General features: G+C 36.5%; 1 protein-coding gene across 1 annotated transcript; it reads right to left on the bottom strand.

Moving 5' to 3' along the window:
* Positions 1-221: 221 nt before the first annotated feature.
* LOC125905154 (T-cell differentiation antigen CD6-like) lies at positions 222-17,625 on the bottom strand. The gene is made up of 13 exons (XM_049603042.1): positions 17,488-17,625; positions 16,276-16,374; positions 13,850-14,128; positions 12,266-12,580; positions 10,371-10,685; positions 8,219-8,290; positions 7,845-7,982; positions 5,940-6,056; positions 5,580-5,702; positions 5,284-5,355; positions 3,820-3,993; positions 2,940-3,050; positions 222-2,864 (listed from the first exon to the last, which is right to left on the bottom strand). The coding sequence occupies exons 1-13, from the start codon at positions 17,537-17,539 to the stop codon at positions 2,776-2,778; spliced, it is 1,956 nt and encodes a 651-aa protein (XP_049458999.1). The 5' UTR covers positions 17,540-17,625; the 3' UTR covers positions 222-2,775.
* Positions 17,626-18,516: the final 891 nt, after the last annotated feature.

Raw genomic sequence — 18,516 nt, 5'->3', positions numbered from 1 at the left:
TACTTTGGATCAGGAGGAAACGTTGATGCTCTGCAGCTGCTGCAGATGTAATAGACCAAGAAGAGCTGTGCCAGGTCTGGTTTCAAACCGCACTGAGGGTTTATGTTGGCCTCCGATCAGGATACAAAGTTCCACTCTCAATTTTTTTTTTACAATGCATTATTTTGATTTCTCCCTCACAAAACACAAATGGGTATTTGCCACAAAGTGTTACAGCCTGGAAAACCTTTATTTGGCAAACATATGGTATTACAAGATTTCTTTAGTTTACATGTAAAGGCCTCACTCCTGGTAAACCTTTAGTTACTTACAAGCTTATAGTGCCATCTTGTGGTAGAACTCAATAGTTTGATGAGAAATGTTCACAGGATGATGTGTTACAAACCTATGTACATTATTTCAACACATTATATGGCCAAAAGTATCAGGACACTGTGTAGCTTTGAGTTTGTTTCCTGTTTTTTGGTGTGCTGGTGAGCAGTTTGAAGAGGACTTTTTTCTGCTTCAACACAAGAATGCTCCTGTGCACAAAGTGAGGTCACATCAAAGCCTGGCAACACTGATGTTTCATGTTTTTGCTTTGTTTGTTCTGCTTTACTGACATCAAGACATCAAATTTCCTCAGGGTGCCTTATCTAATAATATCAAAGAAGAGGTCCACAACCTCGGAGTTATTTTTGACTCAGCACTGTCTTTTAATGCCTAAAGTGGTGTAGTCCAACTGAAACATTTAAAAAAGATAAAGGCACGTTTTTCCTCTGCAGATTTAGAAAGGTGATCCATGCTTTTAACTCCTCCAGACTTGACTACTGCAACACCCTTTACTCTGGCATCAGCAGGCGAAACATCAACATGAAGTGCTTCAAGTGGCATCCACATGAATGCCAGGACCAAAGCTTTCCCAGCTTTCCCAGCAGAGCATGGCATTGTAACGAGATGGTCAGTATTGTTCATGTCATCTGTCAGTGGTTTTAATGTTTTGGCTGATCGGTGTATACTACTTATATATGTTTTTATTATTGCTTTTATTGTAAAGCACTTGGTCACTTTGTTTTGAAAGGTTCTAAATTAAAAATGAATTGTTATATTATAGAGAAACGGTTTTCCCAGTTTGGTGGGGAACAACTTGACTGGCCTGCACAAAGCCCTGACCTCAACAACTTTATAATAAACTGGAATGCCAAAAGCAAGCCAAGCAAACTCAAAACTCTCATATTTTCAATGGCTAATGATTAGTTACTGTATGTGTGCGTCTCTTCCTGTCTGTATAATGTGAAGTGGGTTCTTTTCTGTTTTTAGGCACATAGGTGAATGGTTCTTTGCACGTACATTTTTATGTTAAGCACATTGAGTTTATTTGTAATGAAATTTGCTAAACTTTCCTTGCCTTTCTCTTGCCTTATATGCTGACATCAGTGATGGACCTCACTAATGCTCTTGTGGCTGAATGGGATCAAAGCTCTGCGGCCAGACTATAAAATTTTGTAGCAAACCTTCCTAGAAGAGTGGAGGTTGTTATAACAGCAGATTGATGTCCATGGTTTCAGAATAACATATGGGCGTAATGTTTGGGTGTCCACATACTTTTGGCCATGTAGTGCTTATCGTAAATATAGAGATTATGTTGGAACTCAGTAGTTTGATTGTACTTAAATCCACAGGGAGATACATGACAAACATAAGCACATCATTTGAATACATACTAGTTATTACAAAAAATTGCTATGCAGACAAATATATATTAAAAATATCATACATATGTTACAGCTATTTCTACATTCACTAAAGTTACTTCAACAACTTCTAAGTTTGATTTACAATCTTTCAGGACGTTTTTTTCGGTTAATGTCAGTGCACTGTAAAAGTTAATTTGCAGGGTCTTGAAACTAATCAATCAGAGTGGACATTTTTCAACACATATTTCTTATTTATATGGCAATGCAGCTAAAAGCAGAGACTGATCTGAAAAGTCCACTTCCAGGATGCTTGGACATGACACATTTCAGAGTGAGCTGTAACTTTCTAACACAAAACAGGAGCAAAATCACACATTACTCCTTCCACAACATCAAAATGTGCTTGTCATTTGTCTACAGGGTTTGATTTTTGGTCAGAAATGAATGGGTGCAATGCCTTTTTATAGCCAACTCTCAATGGCATTTGACTGTCACATGTCTGAGCATCATTAAGTGCACCATAAGAGTGTTTTTTAAAACAGTCTGTGATCACAACTGTAAAAAACAAGGCAACAACTTGCCCATTGTGATGGGTAGGTTAATGGATGGGTAAACCTGCAGTGGGTTAATCACGTGTCAAGTTTCAACAACTGTACACTGAACTTATACTATTGCAGTTCACAGGAAACAGTATGTTTGGTATGTTGCACATCAAAAGTCAGTCAGGAAATCTGTGTCAAAACTGTTGTGAATCTGGTTGAAAAGAACATTTTGTATTAGATGCCAAGGTCCCACACAACTCTTCCATCAACAGCATTGAATATTAACTACCGCACACAATGAAGTGTACAGTAGTCATTCAAATGCTGTTAAGACAATAGTTATGTAACCTAGACTTACACTTTTTAACCAAATTGAGTCCAGTTTTAACCCAAATTTATAGATTTATTTTAACCTGCAAATCACCAAATGGATGCTCTTTGTGTTTCCTTAGTCTAGACAGGTGTATCGTCTCACAGTACGTGTTTCCTCTCAGAGCAGTTTTGCAGCTTCAGTCCCACTCTCTCTGGTCTCTGAGAGCTGGAGTTGCCTCCTCTGTTTAGGTGCCGATGTCGTCGTAGTCATCCTCAGATGAAAAGTTTTGGTCAGGGCTCACAGGGGAGTAGATAGGGCCATCATCTTCATCACCTGATTATCAGACAATAACAAAGATCAGGAAATGATATCGATACAATTTTTCTATATCTATTTTGAGACATTTACCTGAACTCTGCAGGTTTGTTGTTTGTTTTGGGTGAAGTGGATCTTTGCTGTAGGCAAGCCCTGAAGAGTCAAAAGCATTGTTGACAACAGATGACTGGCCCAGTCCTGAATCTATGAAACAGGAAATAAAACTTAATATACTGCATATGGTGTGAAAGCTTTCTGAGGTAGTTTCAGGTTGGCGTTTGTCTTTCATATCCTCTATGCCAAGAGTGTTTTTTTTATTGATTCTATGCTGCAAACACCCACGGATGTAGTTTAGGGACTGTCCAAAAATGATTGATGAATCTTATATTCAAAAAGCTAAACTCTTCCCAGTATTGCGATTATTTGCTTTGGGGGAAAAAACTCTCAGAAAAACTCAAAATGATATGTGAGTATTGGCACAACTCATTACACCACTTTTTTACCAAAAAAATCATTACTACTATGAACTACAAGAGAAAACTGAATGAGAGGACTGATCCCACTCTCATGTTTGTATGGCAAATATGAAGTTACAGTTAGCAGCCAATTAACTGAGCTTAGTATATAGCCTTGCATAGGGTGATTATGTGCACAGGGGAAAACAAGTTAACAAAACACTTCTACTGGCTGTAGCTTCATATTCAATGGAAGGCAGGAGAGTGGTTTCAATCTTATCATCTTACAATTAGCAACAAAGTGTTGAACTATTCCCTTGATATTATAACAGAAAATTCCTGTTCCTGACAGGTATCAATACACACATTAAAAGTGGAATTAAAAATTGCCAAATTTATGGCTAACACATTTGTGAATATTACAGCCAAAATGTTTGTACAGGCCCTCAGTTTATTTTTACAGTAACTTCACAACATGATGCTGCTTGAATAAAAGCAGGTGAATTAATTCAACTGACCAGGAGTGACCATGACGTAACCGTTGTTTGTATTTTCGTAGAATTCCCCAGAGGAGGTACTGGAGGTTTCAAATGAGTCCACTGAGATCTTTGACACTCGGGCATATTGAGCCTCTGCAGGGCCGCCATTACAGCTTGTAAAGGCTCCCGTCGCTTCATTTGTGGGTTCAGGGACTGGAAAAATAAAATATTAAAGACAAAGAATAGTTAAAAAATAAAATCAAATGAATTATCTCTTGCAAAAGGGATAATGGAACTCTACAGTTAAAAACTTGTCCAGGAGTTTAATTTTTGTGAAAAAAGTTTCTAAATGTTTGTTGCGAGAAAGTATTATGTATTGACTGTGTATGTAATTTCTATTAATGCAGACTTTGAAACAACAGAGTCATTTACAGGTTGTACAAAACAAGATGTTACACTACTTTTTTTGTAATGATAAAAACAACTCATTTAATTACGAGACATTTTAAATCATTTAAATGGTTAAAAATTGCTGCAACAAAATATCAACAAGTCTTTGAAGAACAGACCACAAGTATAAAATAGCTTTTATATTAGGGCATTGTGGAAACTCAGTAAATATCAGAGTGACTCTTCAGAGCTGAATCCTTTCAATATGAGGAGGATAAAATTACCAAATATTGCGATAACCTGCATATCACAACAAATTTGTGTCATTTTTTTGTTTTTCTTTATCTGTGTGCGAATCTGTGTGTGTGAATTTTAGGGTGTTTTATGTGTAGGTTGTTTATGAAAACTGAAACAAACAAATGTACCTCAAAAGATTTCATTATTAAATAAAGTTGAATATAAATGATATTTGGTAAAGGCATTTATGTATCCAGATGTGTTCAGAAAGTGTGAGACATCATTAAAACTCTGATGTCTATGCCAATATGGAGGAGGAAAATTACTGATTATAGATTGATAAAAGAATAGATAAATATAAGAATAAATAAATGTTGAAATAACTAGACAAATGCACAAATAAATAAATAAAAGTTGATCATTAAAACAAATATAAATATCTGTCTCAAATTTATACTACATTTTGGTACAGCTACATTTACTTATTTACATATTTCTGCGTCTTTATGTAAATGATGTAGGAGGTCCTAACCTCTGCATTCATTTCTTTATTTATGTATATATTTCCACATTTATTTCGGCATGTATTCTTTTATTCATTTATTTCTGTAAATATGTTTTTCTATATAGACATTCATTGTTACTTATATTACAATGAATGTGTAACATAAGTAACAATGAATGTCTATATAGAAAAACATATTTACACATTCATTGTTACTTATGTTATTCTTTGCCCCCATGCCATCCTTGACCCTATGATGACTCCTGTGAACAGCACTGCTGTATGGTGGAAATATTACTGTGTGAATTTGAAATCTGCAAAGTGTAATGTCTTTGTCTCTGTGACATCCTTGCAAGCCTACAGTGACTCACCTTCCTCAAAGAGGCTGTCAAGGCCTGATGGCCTCATCAAAGGGTTCACATCTGTTCTGTACCTCTGAGAATCTGGATACAAAATGATGCATACAAGGCTTTGTTTGAATCGCAAACCATCCTGCAAACATTCACTGCAAACAGCACAGATCTGCACAGACCACTCACACATATGCATGGCAGAGCAGCATTAACCGCAAAATGCAGAAACACAGCAGCGAGAAAACGTCTCAAGAGCAAGAGACTGAGAAACACATAAGAATAAATACAAATGGAAATAAAAGAACGTAGCTCACTCCGAAAGGTTGACAAAGGGACAGATGGGTCATTGCTTGGCTCATACTGCTCATAGTCTGTATCTACTGACGTGCTGTCAACACTACTAAGCTGGGTCCAAAGATACCTGGGATTGGAGGGGGCTTTTTGGGACAAACACAAGAAAATGAGATGACTTGATGAGAAGACTATATGCTTTGCAAACGCTGTATAATTCTACAACTTTCTCACTATTGTGCATGTATATATAGAAGTCATATGCATATGCAAGGTAAAAAGAAAGAGAAGACTAAGTTGTGTTAGTATCCAAGATATTAATTTATGTTCACACATTCGTTTTTTTTATTTAATTATATTCTTGTAAATGTTGAGCCACTGACCTTCTGTCTGCAGGGGGTTGGGAGTAACCTTGATGAGGTCGACGGTTTCTTGGTAGTTGTTGTGATGATGTTCAGAGGGAGGTCTTGCACTGCTGCGTGTCTGCTGAAGCAAGAAAGCTGTGGACACAATTACCAAGATATAGATTATTATTATAATAAACTGCTTGACATTTTGAACTCAAGCTGTGTGTTTAACTGTGTTTGGAGGATCTACTTTCTAATAGAAGTTTTTTATCTTAAAAATTAGAGTTAGAGTTATTAATAACCCGAAGAGATGGGATTAAATTAGATATCATGTGCTTGGAAAAACTGGAATACAATTGTAATAATATCAGGACACGTGAGATGGACAGTTTGCTGATATGTAGTTTGGAGTGAGATTAAAGATCCTCTCACACATGATTTAAGGCAGATAAAAGTACTCTGCTTTAAATAGTAATTTCTGTGTGGTATGTTTTTTAAACAAAAATTTAAATTAGCTTGTTATGTAAGACTTCCTCATTGAAAAATCCACAATCTATGCAAATATTGTGCATTTTAAAAATTTGTTATGATTGAAAACTCCCTTTGCTGTGTATGAGCAGTGGAGGTTTCAAGTTTCCATATCACAATTTTTGCATATTGATCTATGACAATCTTCAAAACTTAATGCATCAGTGTCACAACATCCTGCCGATACATCCACATTTTAAACTCAGATTTAAAGGAACAGTGTGTAAGATTAAGGTGGATCAAGTGGTGAGGACTGCAGATTACAACCAGCTGAAACTTCTCCCAGTTAAAATTCCTTCAGAGTTCATTGTTCAGGAGGTTTTTACCGGGAGCCAAATTATCTGCAGACGTCTCACCATCTCCAAAACAAACAACCCAGTAACTGAAAGTGGTAAAAACAGGGAATAAAGCAGTTTTACGTTAAAAAATCTGGGTTTTACCAACAATCCTATCGTAGCTAACGACAATGGCTGATGCGAAAACAGGAATGGCCCTATGTAGAGCCAGTATTTGGTTTGTCCATTCTGGACTACTATAGAAACATGGGGATATTATATTCCATTTCTGCCAATGTATTCCCCTGAATCCTACACACTGGACCTGAACACAGAGAAACTTTCCTCCTTAAGTAGAATAAAGATATACTATGCAGGATCTTCCAGAAAAAAAAGAGACACAGTACCAAAGAAAACACAAATACAATGAGGTGAAATGCCGAACTAGAATGAACCTGTGGTTTGCTTTTACTTTCACTTTTGCTGACTGGTGTATTTATAAACAGTAACCAACAATCTTGCGGTGGATACCTTTAGTGTGAAAAAAGTATTTTAATCATGAACTCTGGAGGAGGCAGACTATTTCAGGAAACCCTAACACCATTTTAAAAAAAGGCACCTAATCATATTTGGCCATTTAATGTTTTAATTCATTATCAGTAACTGCTTAAAAACCTGTTTAGGGTCACCTGGAGCTTTTCCAAGCTGACACTAGGCAAGAGGTGAGATACACCCTGGACAGATCACAGGCCTGACACATACAGACAACCATTCACACACATTCACAGCTATGGACAATTTGGAGGCACCAATTAACCCAACCTGCATGTCTTTGGACCAGAGGAAGCCAGAGAACCTGGAGAAAACCCACACTGACACAAGGAGAACATACAAATTCTGCACAGAAGGTCCCCAGTCGGCCATTTAAAGTTTTGATCAAATTAAATATAAATACTGATATAAAAGAAAAAAGATTTCTTAAAATGTGAAGAAAGTCCTCTACCACCCTGATGAAGGAAATGATGGCAAAAAATGTTTGTCAAATAAACATTATCTCATCTGATTACCATCATGAAGAGCACAAGTTATCTGGAACTGAAGCCACATAAAATTAAAAAAGGCAGTAAGGAGAACCAACCGTGTCTTCTTCTGTAGTGGCAGCAAAGCACTGAGTTTGTGATGAGAATAACGAGGAGCACAAGAACCACAGCGATGGTGCCGAGCAACACCGGCGATGGTAGGAGGAAGCCTCCAGCACGACTGACTATGGTTGCACCTAATGGGATGGGCAGAAAGAAAGAATACACAAACTTTCTGGCAGTTTATCCAAGATTCAGTGTTTGTTATAGCCTTTTCCTGTGACTTTTAAAACACACTTAGACATACTCTGTTTCCCTACTTACCTTATTAAATAAGTGACAGAATATTCAATGTGACATTTATAGACACAATGTAATACATGTCTGTTTGAGGTAAGATAAAAAAAATTAAAAAATATATATATATATTTACCAGTCGTCCAACTGGTCATTACAGTTGTATTAGCTGTGGTGGCTGTGGTGGGTACAGGAAACCCAAGGGAGCCTGCAGGACAAAAATATATTATCTATTTAAGTTCAACACAGTCACACATATGAGCTGACAAAGGAAGAGAAGAAATTCTTCACCTATTTTATCTATATAAGCAGAATGAGCTCAACATCAAGTTCATATTTCTACTAGAATTATATGAATATTAGAAAATAGAGAAAGAGATTGAAGTTGCGAATAAAATAAATAAACAAATCTAAATATTTTTAAAAGTAAGCTGTCTATACTTGAGTATATCATGCAGTCAAGACAGGTAAGTAAGTGTCGTAAAAAGGGAATTATTTATGACGCAAACACAAATGATTTTACACCATAAGTTTGGCCTCCATTATGACTTAAGGGAAAGTGAACAGCAAAGAAATTATTCACCTGTTTTACTTATCTATATAAGCAGAATGAGCTCAACATTAAGGTCATATTTCTAATAGAGTTATAAAATTAAAGTAATTAAATATACACATATTGAGTGCAGAATTATGGTCTTATAGTCTTACAAATGGCTAAAAATTTGAAGATTTACAAAGAAGTTTGCTCTGTGTGTGTGTGTGTGTGTGTGTGTGTGTGTGTGTGTGTGTCATTACACAGATGAGCGAAAACTACCTTACGTTGAAAGAAGATAAAACAGACATTTTCTTTGATTAGGATCTCATGTGAAAAGTAAAAAAAAAATTATTTTTATTTAATTTATTTCAATATTATTATATTTATTCATTTTTTATTTATTATATCCATGTGTGTTCATTTTATTTTACTAATCAATTTAATTGATAATTGCCATTTGCCACATAGATTGACATCATATATAAAGATGTCAATCTATGTGGCAAGTGGCAATTAATAAGCAATCAATTTTTATATATCGTATTTATATAAAATTATTATTATTATTTTATTGTATAGGCAGTACAAGGGAGGGGTGGGGGATTGTTTTTCAATGTTGGTAAGCAATACTTTTTTCTCTCAAATAAAAATGTGTTCAACAAAAAAAGTCTGGGGGGTTACTCTCGACTCAGATCTTCTTTGACAATATTATATAAACCGTCTATTTCCATCTTAGAAATATCTCCAGAGTTACACCCCATCTGTCAATATAGGATGCAGCAAAACTGACATATGCCTTTATCTTCTCACAACTGGATTACTGTAACACTGTGCTCACTGGCCTTCCAAATACATCAATTAGCTAACTTCAACCCATTCAAAATGCAGCAGCTAGAGTTCTAACAAAAACAAGGAGAAGAGAATATATTACTCTGATACTCGCCTCTATTCACTGGTTACCTACATCATATAGGATTGCTTTTAAAGTTCTTCTACTGGTTTTTAAAGCTCTTAATGATATGTCACCCTCATACATGACAGACTGTCTGTTACACTCCAAATCATGCACTATGATCATCAGACTCTGGACTATTACCAGTTACAATGACTCATGAAATGTTGCTAAAGCAGTCTTTAGCGCATATGCCCCCAAATTACAAAACACACTACCACTGCATATTTGACAGTCAGCTTCTCTAGGTGTCTTCATGAAACAACTCAAAACACACCTTTTTACTCTGGCCTTCTATTAGATCAAGAACCTCGTCTTTTATCAGCTTTGCATCCCTTATGCCACTGTTGTATTTAATCATGACTTGGTTTTGATTAATTGGTCGTATATTGATATTGTCTTATTATCTCTGGTTTTTGGGCTTTAAATATTGTAGTGTTTTGCTTCTTTTTTGGGGGGCATTTTTGCCTTTAATGGACAGGACAGGTAAGCGTGAACGGGGGAGAGAGAGGGGGGATGACATGCAGCAAAGGGCCACAGGCTGGATTCGAACCCAGGCCGCTGCGGCAACAGCCTTGTACATGGGGCACCTGCTCTACCCACTAAGCCACCGACGCTCCAGTGTTTTGCATTTTTTATCTGATCTTCTCATTCTTATACCTCATATTGCTCTGTGTTCTCCTTTATGCTTTTATGTGTTTCTTTGTCTTTCTCGATGAAGCACTTTGAGCTGCAATCTGTGTAAAGAGCTTTATAAATAAAATAATTATTATTAACAACCACAAACACTTTGTCACTCACCTTTACAGATGACACCAGATGCTTTTGAGGTTGCGCACAGGTGTGCTAGATTGACATACTCTTCGCACTCGAATAGACTCTGCATGTTTCGATCACATTGATAGAACCACAGTGACCCGTTGTTGTGGGCAAGAGGAGGAACAAACCGGGTGAATTGCTGCGGCTCTGTTCCACACTGCAGCATGGAGCACACCATAGAGGCCAGGTTCACATTCCAGCAGTTATCACACACTGTACCCCAGCTGCCATTACGGTGGATCTCCACTATACCAGAGCAGCGGTCCAGACCTCCAGTCAGTCTGACTGCTCTCATCTCTGCACAGAGACACACAGTAAATACAAACTGAGAAACTATTGTAGGACAATAAATATGACGTTCTCTGCATATGTTGAGTAAATGATTGATAATTATAATTGAGGACACTGAAGTTATGTCCTTGATTATTTTGATTTGGAGTGTAGTTCACATTTTGCAATTATAACTGACATAGTGTGCATTATATGGTCAAATTACAGTTTGACTATATTTTGTTCGACAAAAATCAATGATTATAGCATTTAGTCTTTTTCCAACATTTTTTACCTGAATTGGTGTGCAATCGAAGGATTTGCACTTCAACTTTCAGCCCACAGATGGCTATGAAGTGGAAATTTCTGCCTGTCAGTCACTTTTTGCCAGATTGGAATATCTCAACAACTTTTAGTTAGCAATAAATCTTTGTTCAGACACTGACGGTTCCCGGAGGATGAATGCTAATGGTGTTCCTCTGATTTTACCTCTTGTGCCACCACGTCATTGACATTTGTGGTTTTGAGTGACATTTCTATCAATTTCTAACATTTTCTATTCAACTATCGGAAGGATTGCCATGCCATTTTGGTACAGACATTTATGCCCTACTAGAGTGAACTGTATAAACTGGGGTGATCCCCTAAATTTTCATCTAGTGTCATCATGAGTCTGATCATTTTTCCCAGTACTTTAGTTTATTAGGTTTAAGAAAAGTTTTTCTTAGATTTAATTTACTTACTTTTTTCAAATTTTGTTTACAATGTCTATTATAATGTCTATATTTGGTGCTTAACATCAGCATATTAGCACTGTCACTGTGAGCATGTTAGTAAAGACATTATCAATAAATTGTACTAATAAATCTTTTGGGTCACGGGAAAAATCTTACCTATAGTTGGAAAATTTTATACACATAAGGCAAAATTCTCAATGACCTTCCCAAACCTTATTATTATTACCATTTGGTTGAATTCAATTTGCATATAGATACATTAATCCTATTGGGAAAAAAATAAAGAGATTGCACATTTTATACTCAGTCTTATACTTTACACTCAGTCGCCCCTGATTAGGGTAAATTTATTTTATTTATTTATTTACATTTATTTACTTTTTCATATTTATTTTGACTGATAACTTCTCTTTTCTCACTGGAATGTTTAATTGCGATAATTAGAATGAATCTTATAAATATAGCCTACCTACATGACCTGATGAATTTCAGTTTGTTCACAATGATCAATGAAGAGATAGAGAAAAAAAACTGTTAGCATGCTAATGTTAGCATTTAGCTCAAAGAACTTCGGTTTATGGCCTGAATAACATTACAGCCTCAGAGCTGCACGCTAAAGACTGTTACTTTTGTTTGCTTTGGACGTTTTTTTATAACTCTTAACAGAAAAGTATGCCATAGAAAGAAAGTCTCAACTCAACTTTGTGTTTTGGGGGATTTAAAGACGCCAGAAAGCTAGCTGGTGGACTTGAGGTAATGTTACAGATTTCTTTGTCAAATTTCTGTTTTCAAGGTCAAGACTGATCTAAGATGCTCAGCTAGTGTTGCCATCGGTTATTTTCCTGTTCTTGTCTGTGTATGTGCTGTAACCTGAGCAAACGACCCCAGCATCCTCTTTGTGTCCGCAGTCGGTCTCATCCTGTGCGGCCGGACAGGCCCACAGGTTCTCCTCCCTGCCGGTACAGTTGAGCTCGTCCAGGTGGACGGGTCCTCTGCCCTGGGGGAAGGAGCCACCCTGTCCCGTCACATTAAGGGCGTAACCGCAGCCGAGCTGGGCGCACACCACGTCTGCATCCCGCAGGTCCCACTGGTCGTCACACACGGTGCCCCAGCTCCCATCTCTCCACAGCTCCACCCGTCCAGCACAGCGGTCTGGGCCTCCTGCCAGCCGAACGTTGTGGTGGCCTGAGGAGAACATGCTGTCAGCCTCTGGTACTGTTCATGATGAAGGGCTGAGATATAGCCCTGGGAAATAGTTTTATGCCAGTTGTATTTGATAATATTTACAGTAGGCTAACTGCAAAATAGAAGTGTCAGATTCATTTGAATCCATACATATTAGTCAGTTTATCCATCCTTTATTAAGGCAAGGCAAATTTATATAGCACATTTCACCCTGAGGCAAAGCCAAGTGCTATAGATTAGTCATTTCAAAGTTAATTGCAGCCCAATCACAAAGCTGCCTTAAAGTGCTTTACAAATAATTAATTAAATTAAATTTTAATTTCAATCTGATTTATAAAGTCCAATATCACAAATCACAATGAGCCTAATCAACTCAAATAAACATATAATTCATAATTAGGGCAGGAATCAGACTTATCAGCATGTGGAAAAACTACACTTTTTTGAACTTAACTAAAACAATACTACAATGTACAAAAAACTGCATTCAAAATCTTACAACCGTAAAAGTAGGCAAGTATTAGCAATAAAAGTACTCATTATGCAGAGTGGCCCATTTAATAATACTACTTACTATTATTATTTTTAATTAATTAATTGATTGATTAATTAACAAATACTATGATTGTTATATATGTATATTAGTTGATTTTTATTTAGTATTGATAATCTAAGTCTGTAACCAATAATAAATGTAATTGCAATCAGTTACTGTTGTTACTGAGAAAACATATGTAATTAAATTACAGTTAATCAAAATACTGGTGATTACAAAGAGGTTACACCTGAATATATTCTTTCATTAAATAGTTCAAATGTAGAGTAAAATGTTCATTCTGTGCTTTGCATCTTTTCACCTTGCAGGAATGCTTTCTTTTGGCAGAGCGTATTTCTGGACATTTTTCAGCTCATTGCCCAGTTTAAAACATTTGTTAGGAAAGTAATCAAAAGAGTAATCAAATGTAATAAGTTACATTATTTGATTAAGTAAGTAAAATACTCATTGCAGTTACATACAGTTACAGTTACTTATTACAGTTTTTATTACAGTAACGTATTACATTTAAAAAATGAACACTCACCTCAAAACAGAATTAGAGTAAATGTACTAAGTCAGACTAGAAAGTTTTTTAAATGAGATAGGCCGACATAACTAGCTCAATTTAGAAGTAAATGTAACAATACAGGTTGTAAAGGAAAATTAAATCAGAATTTTTTTTTAATAACAATTCTATAATCAGTATACAATATATTAGAGAAAAGCCTTACCACAAACAACATCAGCAATCACAGTGCAGTTCCCTCTCACACTCTGTGAACAGTTCTGCAAACGACCATCTTCATACACACAGTGTTGAAAGCAGGTGGTATTGGGAGGTGAGCTGGTTGTTTTCTCATAGACGCTGCCACAGTCAAGTTTCTGACAGATCTGTTCAAGCAACATGTCTGTAGAGCCTGCTGGTAATGCCACCACATCACTGTTCCTGTTTCCAGGAATCCTGAGTGCAAAGTGGCATTTACCAGAAAGTTTGTGGACATAAGGGTCATCTGAGGACACACAGAAACAGAAACACAAAACAATTTATGTGGTGATCATTCCCGTATAACTCAAACGTATCAATTCTTGATCTCTTATTCAGGTCAGTTTCTCAATACTTTATAACTTCCCTCCCCGTCTGTGTTTTACTGAACTGAACATGTCACATAACACAGTTACATTTTTAAAAAACAAAAAACTAAATTATTTCCCAAAACAGCTGGGCACCCTAGCCTAGCTCCTAGCAAATGTTACTCAAACAGGAGGCAGTAGGACTTTGTTGAGGACTATTTTTAACTGCAGATTAATACATATTTGGTGCTCTAAACCAAATGACCGTGCTGTTTTTGTCAATGGTAGTGACAGTGGGCCTCATTTACTAATATGTGCATAGAAATGTTCTTACTTTGTGCACAATAAAGTGTGCATGCAGAGTTATTCATGATGCGTGTGCACTGGCCAGTTTTGTTCACAGTGCGTATGTTAGTGAATCAAATCATTCTAAACTGACAGGCTTTTATTTAGCCTGTGTAAATACATTTACCTAGATGTGCATCATAAAGAAAGCGATGGAGTTGTTTCTACACAAAAATAAGTGAATGTCTCAGCAGTCAGAAACGGCTGACAAGCCATTCGTCTTTCTCTTCAAACATGTTATGTCGGTCTTTGAAGATGCAATCTCTCCTGAAGGCATGGGCTGCAATGTCTTCCAGCAAGGCCATATATCTTAACACCTGATGTGAAGTAAATCAGGATCTTTTATACGCCCTGAATGTCTGTTTAAATTGACCAACAATTAGCATTTGTTACATATGCGCAATTTCATGGCACAAGAAATTGGTGATAGTATCATTATTATTAGATTTTCTAAGACAGCCGGGGCCTCATCATTTGTGTGTACGCATGATATGAGGCAGTTCCAAATTTGTTCAAAGAGTACAAACAAAATTCAGGTAAGAAAATATTGATGAATCCTGTATTTATGCATAACACGTGCGTACACACAGTTTAAGCACAGATTTGTGTGTATGCACTGTTTGTTGATGAGGCCCAGTGTGAGCATTATGCCTATACAAAACACTGCATCGACACATTTAACCACACTGAGCAGTTACTCCTTTGAAGAGTAACCACTTGACTGAGTGTCAGATTTTTGTGTTTTTTAAGCATGTGGGTCAGGATTAGCTGTAATCTTCCAACTTCTATCTTCTTCTAGAAGATATCAAATTTTCCCCAGAAGACCTTTACCACCAACGTTGTCTTTTCCTGTGGATTGAGCTGAATCTTAAGCCCTACGCCCTGTGTGCTTATTTCCTGAGCCCATCACTATCTAATTTTCTGTATTATCATCTGTATTTCTTTTTAACTTCCGTAACATGTACATGTGGTCCATAACATTTAAAGTTATTTTGTTAGGGGGAAAAGGATTTTCTAAATTACATTACAAGTTTTTATAGCCTTTTAGGGTGGCATCATCTTTTTTTCTCCATTTTTGGAGTTATTTTGTGTCTCTTTGCAGTTCCATTGCATTTCTTTGTGTTCTATTTGAGTTTCCTCCTGGTCACTGTATGTTAATTGGAGTGACATTTTGCAGGTACAAGCCAGGCCAGTCCCTGACACTTTGGGCTCATGAGCCTGGGCTCGATAGGCCTGTTCAGTTATCCATGTTGCATGTCATTACAGTTGCCTATTTCACTAAAACCACTGACATTATTGCTTTGGCAAATAAGATTTCAATGATTCTGAATGTCCAAACTAAAAGACTGGCTGAACTATAACTGACCCCCAATGTTAATTTATTGAACTGAGATGTTTCAGGAACAAAACCGTGTTATCGTGGGTGCACTTGGCTACACTGCCACAGCAGCAAAGGTTGCTTGCAGAGCAAACCAGAACCTGTGTGGGAGAATGCTTTGCTATCTCACTGTCTGATTTGCACCTGCAAGTTTGACAGCGATCACAAGCAGGTCACCCCACATCCTGTGACAGTAAGAGCGAGAATATTGACACATTCTCTGCATAAAGTGTGTATCCTGATTCTAGACAGAAAGTGGTATAAAATCTGTTATAGCTATGTGTTTGTGTATATGCACAAGGAGGAGAAAGATTATCTCCTAGAAAAAAATTAATTTGCACAGCAGATAACTATTCCACTTACTGTTGAATTCTTCATGTGTTCTCCCTCTTGTGTTATTTCCCTCCACTGTCACCTGGACATCAGCGGGGTCTGTTTGAGTGGATGTTTGGTTCTGAGAAGCTGAAAAGATAAGCAGAAAGACTCATAACTTTCACTGTCAGCAACAGTCAGTCACATAAAACCTATGGTGACCCACCACACCACAAATGTGTACCGCAGGAGTAACCACCTGACAAATGTATGACTTTTGTGTTGCAGCACACAAATGGAGCGCAGTTTCAGTGAAACACAACAAGATACCACACCACAAATAAATTACCATATCTGACATTTAATTTTCCACATTTTACCTTTTACACCACTTTTATCTGTTGTTTTCTTACATCTAACTGAATCTCCCAGAACAAAGGATAAAAATGGTTCAAAAGTTTCAAAGATTTATTTGTCACACATGCGCTCCTAATGTTGTGCTAAAAGATTTGTGCTGAAAATGAGGATTAGAAAAGTAAATTATCGAAAAATTAAAGGTGAAAATTTATAAATAGGTGTAAAATAATTACAATGTACACAAATGTGCATTTTCAGCTTTTCACACAGAACTTTATTGCTCTGCATTTTCATCTTTTTAATTATTTTAAACCTTCAAACAATTTCTGTAAATAACATTTTGTCCAGAGCATTTTCTATGAAAAAAATGGTTCTCCAAATAAAAACGATACACTTGTAAATGTCCAACCTACAATAAATAAATAAGAGCAAATACAACAGGACCAACTTTAGATTTAGGTAAACGAGCTGTATTTCCTCTAAAGTACAGTGAATAAGGTAAAGCCATATAAAGTCACAGAATACTTTTGCCAATATTTTACCGCAGCAGTTTGCAGTGTGTTTCTTTGTCCATGTTAAATTAATAGTGTTACTTATAATAAATAGCGGCATAAGAATAGTAAAATGTAAGACAATATCAGCTTCTACATTTTCCATCACTGAAAACTATTCACATCTTCTTTCCGATGTTTATAATTCCAGTTTTAAATGTAATGATGTCATTTATGTGCTGCTGGTGTTAACACATTTAGAAAAATAATAGAGTTAAATATAGTTAAAATCTATTTTCTCAGTTACAGATGGTTTCAATAAAGCCATGATAAAGTCCATCACTTACAGCAAAATCATCACTTTGTAAATATTTTTTAAATAAAGTTTATACATGTAGAAAACAGAATACGTTACCTTGACAAAGACAGCTCAGTTGGATAATTAAAATGCATTTCAACAGCTGCATGGTCACAGAAAGGGGGAAACAGCCTCTGTTGTCTCTGCTGAAACTGTCATTTAGTTCAACATCAGCGTCTGTCTGCACTAAGTGTGACTTCCTCTGTTCCTCTGCATATTTGATTGACAGAACTTCCCATTTAACACAGTGCATCAGGAAGTGAAGGCTGTGGCTTTGTTACTGATCCTGTTATATCAGGAGTCAATCCACATGCACGATGCCGAAACATGCGACATCAGAAGCGTATTGTACTAACAATTTACTTTGTTCTGTCGTTGATATAGACTTTACATTTAGAGTTGTATGTGATGTATGCTGTGAAGCAAATGGCATTAAATTGCTGCTGTAATGTTGAGATTAGAGAGCAGAATTTATAAATATAACCCTCTACTGCATAGCATTGCCCTCAGGCAACAAACCACATTTTCAGACCTCACACTGGCCCTTTAAAAGAAAACAAAATGTTTTTTTCAAATAATGTTACCAGACACATCTCTGGCCAATGAAATGATGAGTTGAAGGTGGTGTGCCATTTATTTGGGGGCGGGAAACCCCCTTTCAGGAAGCAGCACCACATGGGACAGATCGCCACTAGTAGGTGAGATAAATATCACTATTTTACATGTTTACATTGAAATAACTGTATATAAAAAATACTTGCATGTGCATGAACATGTAAATAAGTATATTTGATTGTTTGAGTACTTATTTTGTTTTTATTTATACAGTAAAACTGTTTATTTTATTCATCGCCTCAAGGCAACACTGTGCAGTTAGCCCAATTTTTTTCAGGCAATATAATGCATTAGCATATGTGTGTAGAGATGTGTTTGTATGCATTTAAATGATCATAGTCAATGTTTTTTACTTTACAATCTACTGATACTTACAGGACATGGACATAAGAACATTTTACAGCAGAAAGCAGCAGGAATGTGCAGTTAGGGACATTCCCTCAGAGTGTGAGGACAGTGAGCTGTCTGACA

This window comes from Epinephelus fuscoguttatus, linkage group LG17 (genome assembly GCF_011397635.1).
Source record: "Epinephelus fuscoguttatus linkage group LG17, E.fuscoguttatus.final_Chr_v1".
NCBI lineage: Eukaryota > Metazoa > Chordata > Actinopteri > Perciformes > Serranidae > Epinephelus > Epinephelus fuscoguttatus.
Note: the sequence above shows the minus strand (reverse complement) of the source record. Positions and strands in the feature narration are given on the sequence as shown.

Bases quoted from the DNA above. Each gene is read 5' to 3' on its own strand.
- LOC125905154 (XM_049603042.1), bottom strand. From the start codon at position 17,539: ATGCAGCTGTTGAAATGCATTTTAATTATCCAACTGAGCTGTCTTTGT. The intron at 16,375-17,487 runs GTAACGTATTCT...TTATCTTTTCAG, and splicing joins ACTGAGCTGTCTTTGTCAAG to CTTCTCAGAACCAAACATCC. The intron at 2,865-2,939 runs GTAAATGTCTCA...TCTGATAATCAG, and splicing joins AACAAACCTGCAGAGTTCAG to GTGATGAAGATGATGGCCCT.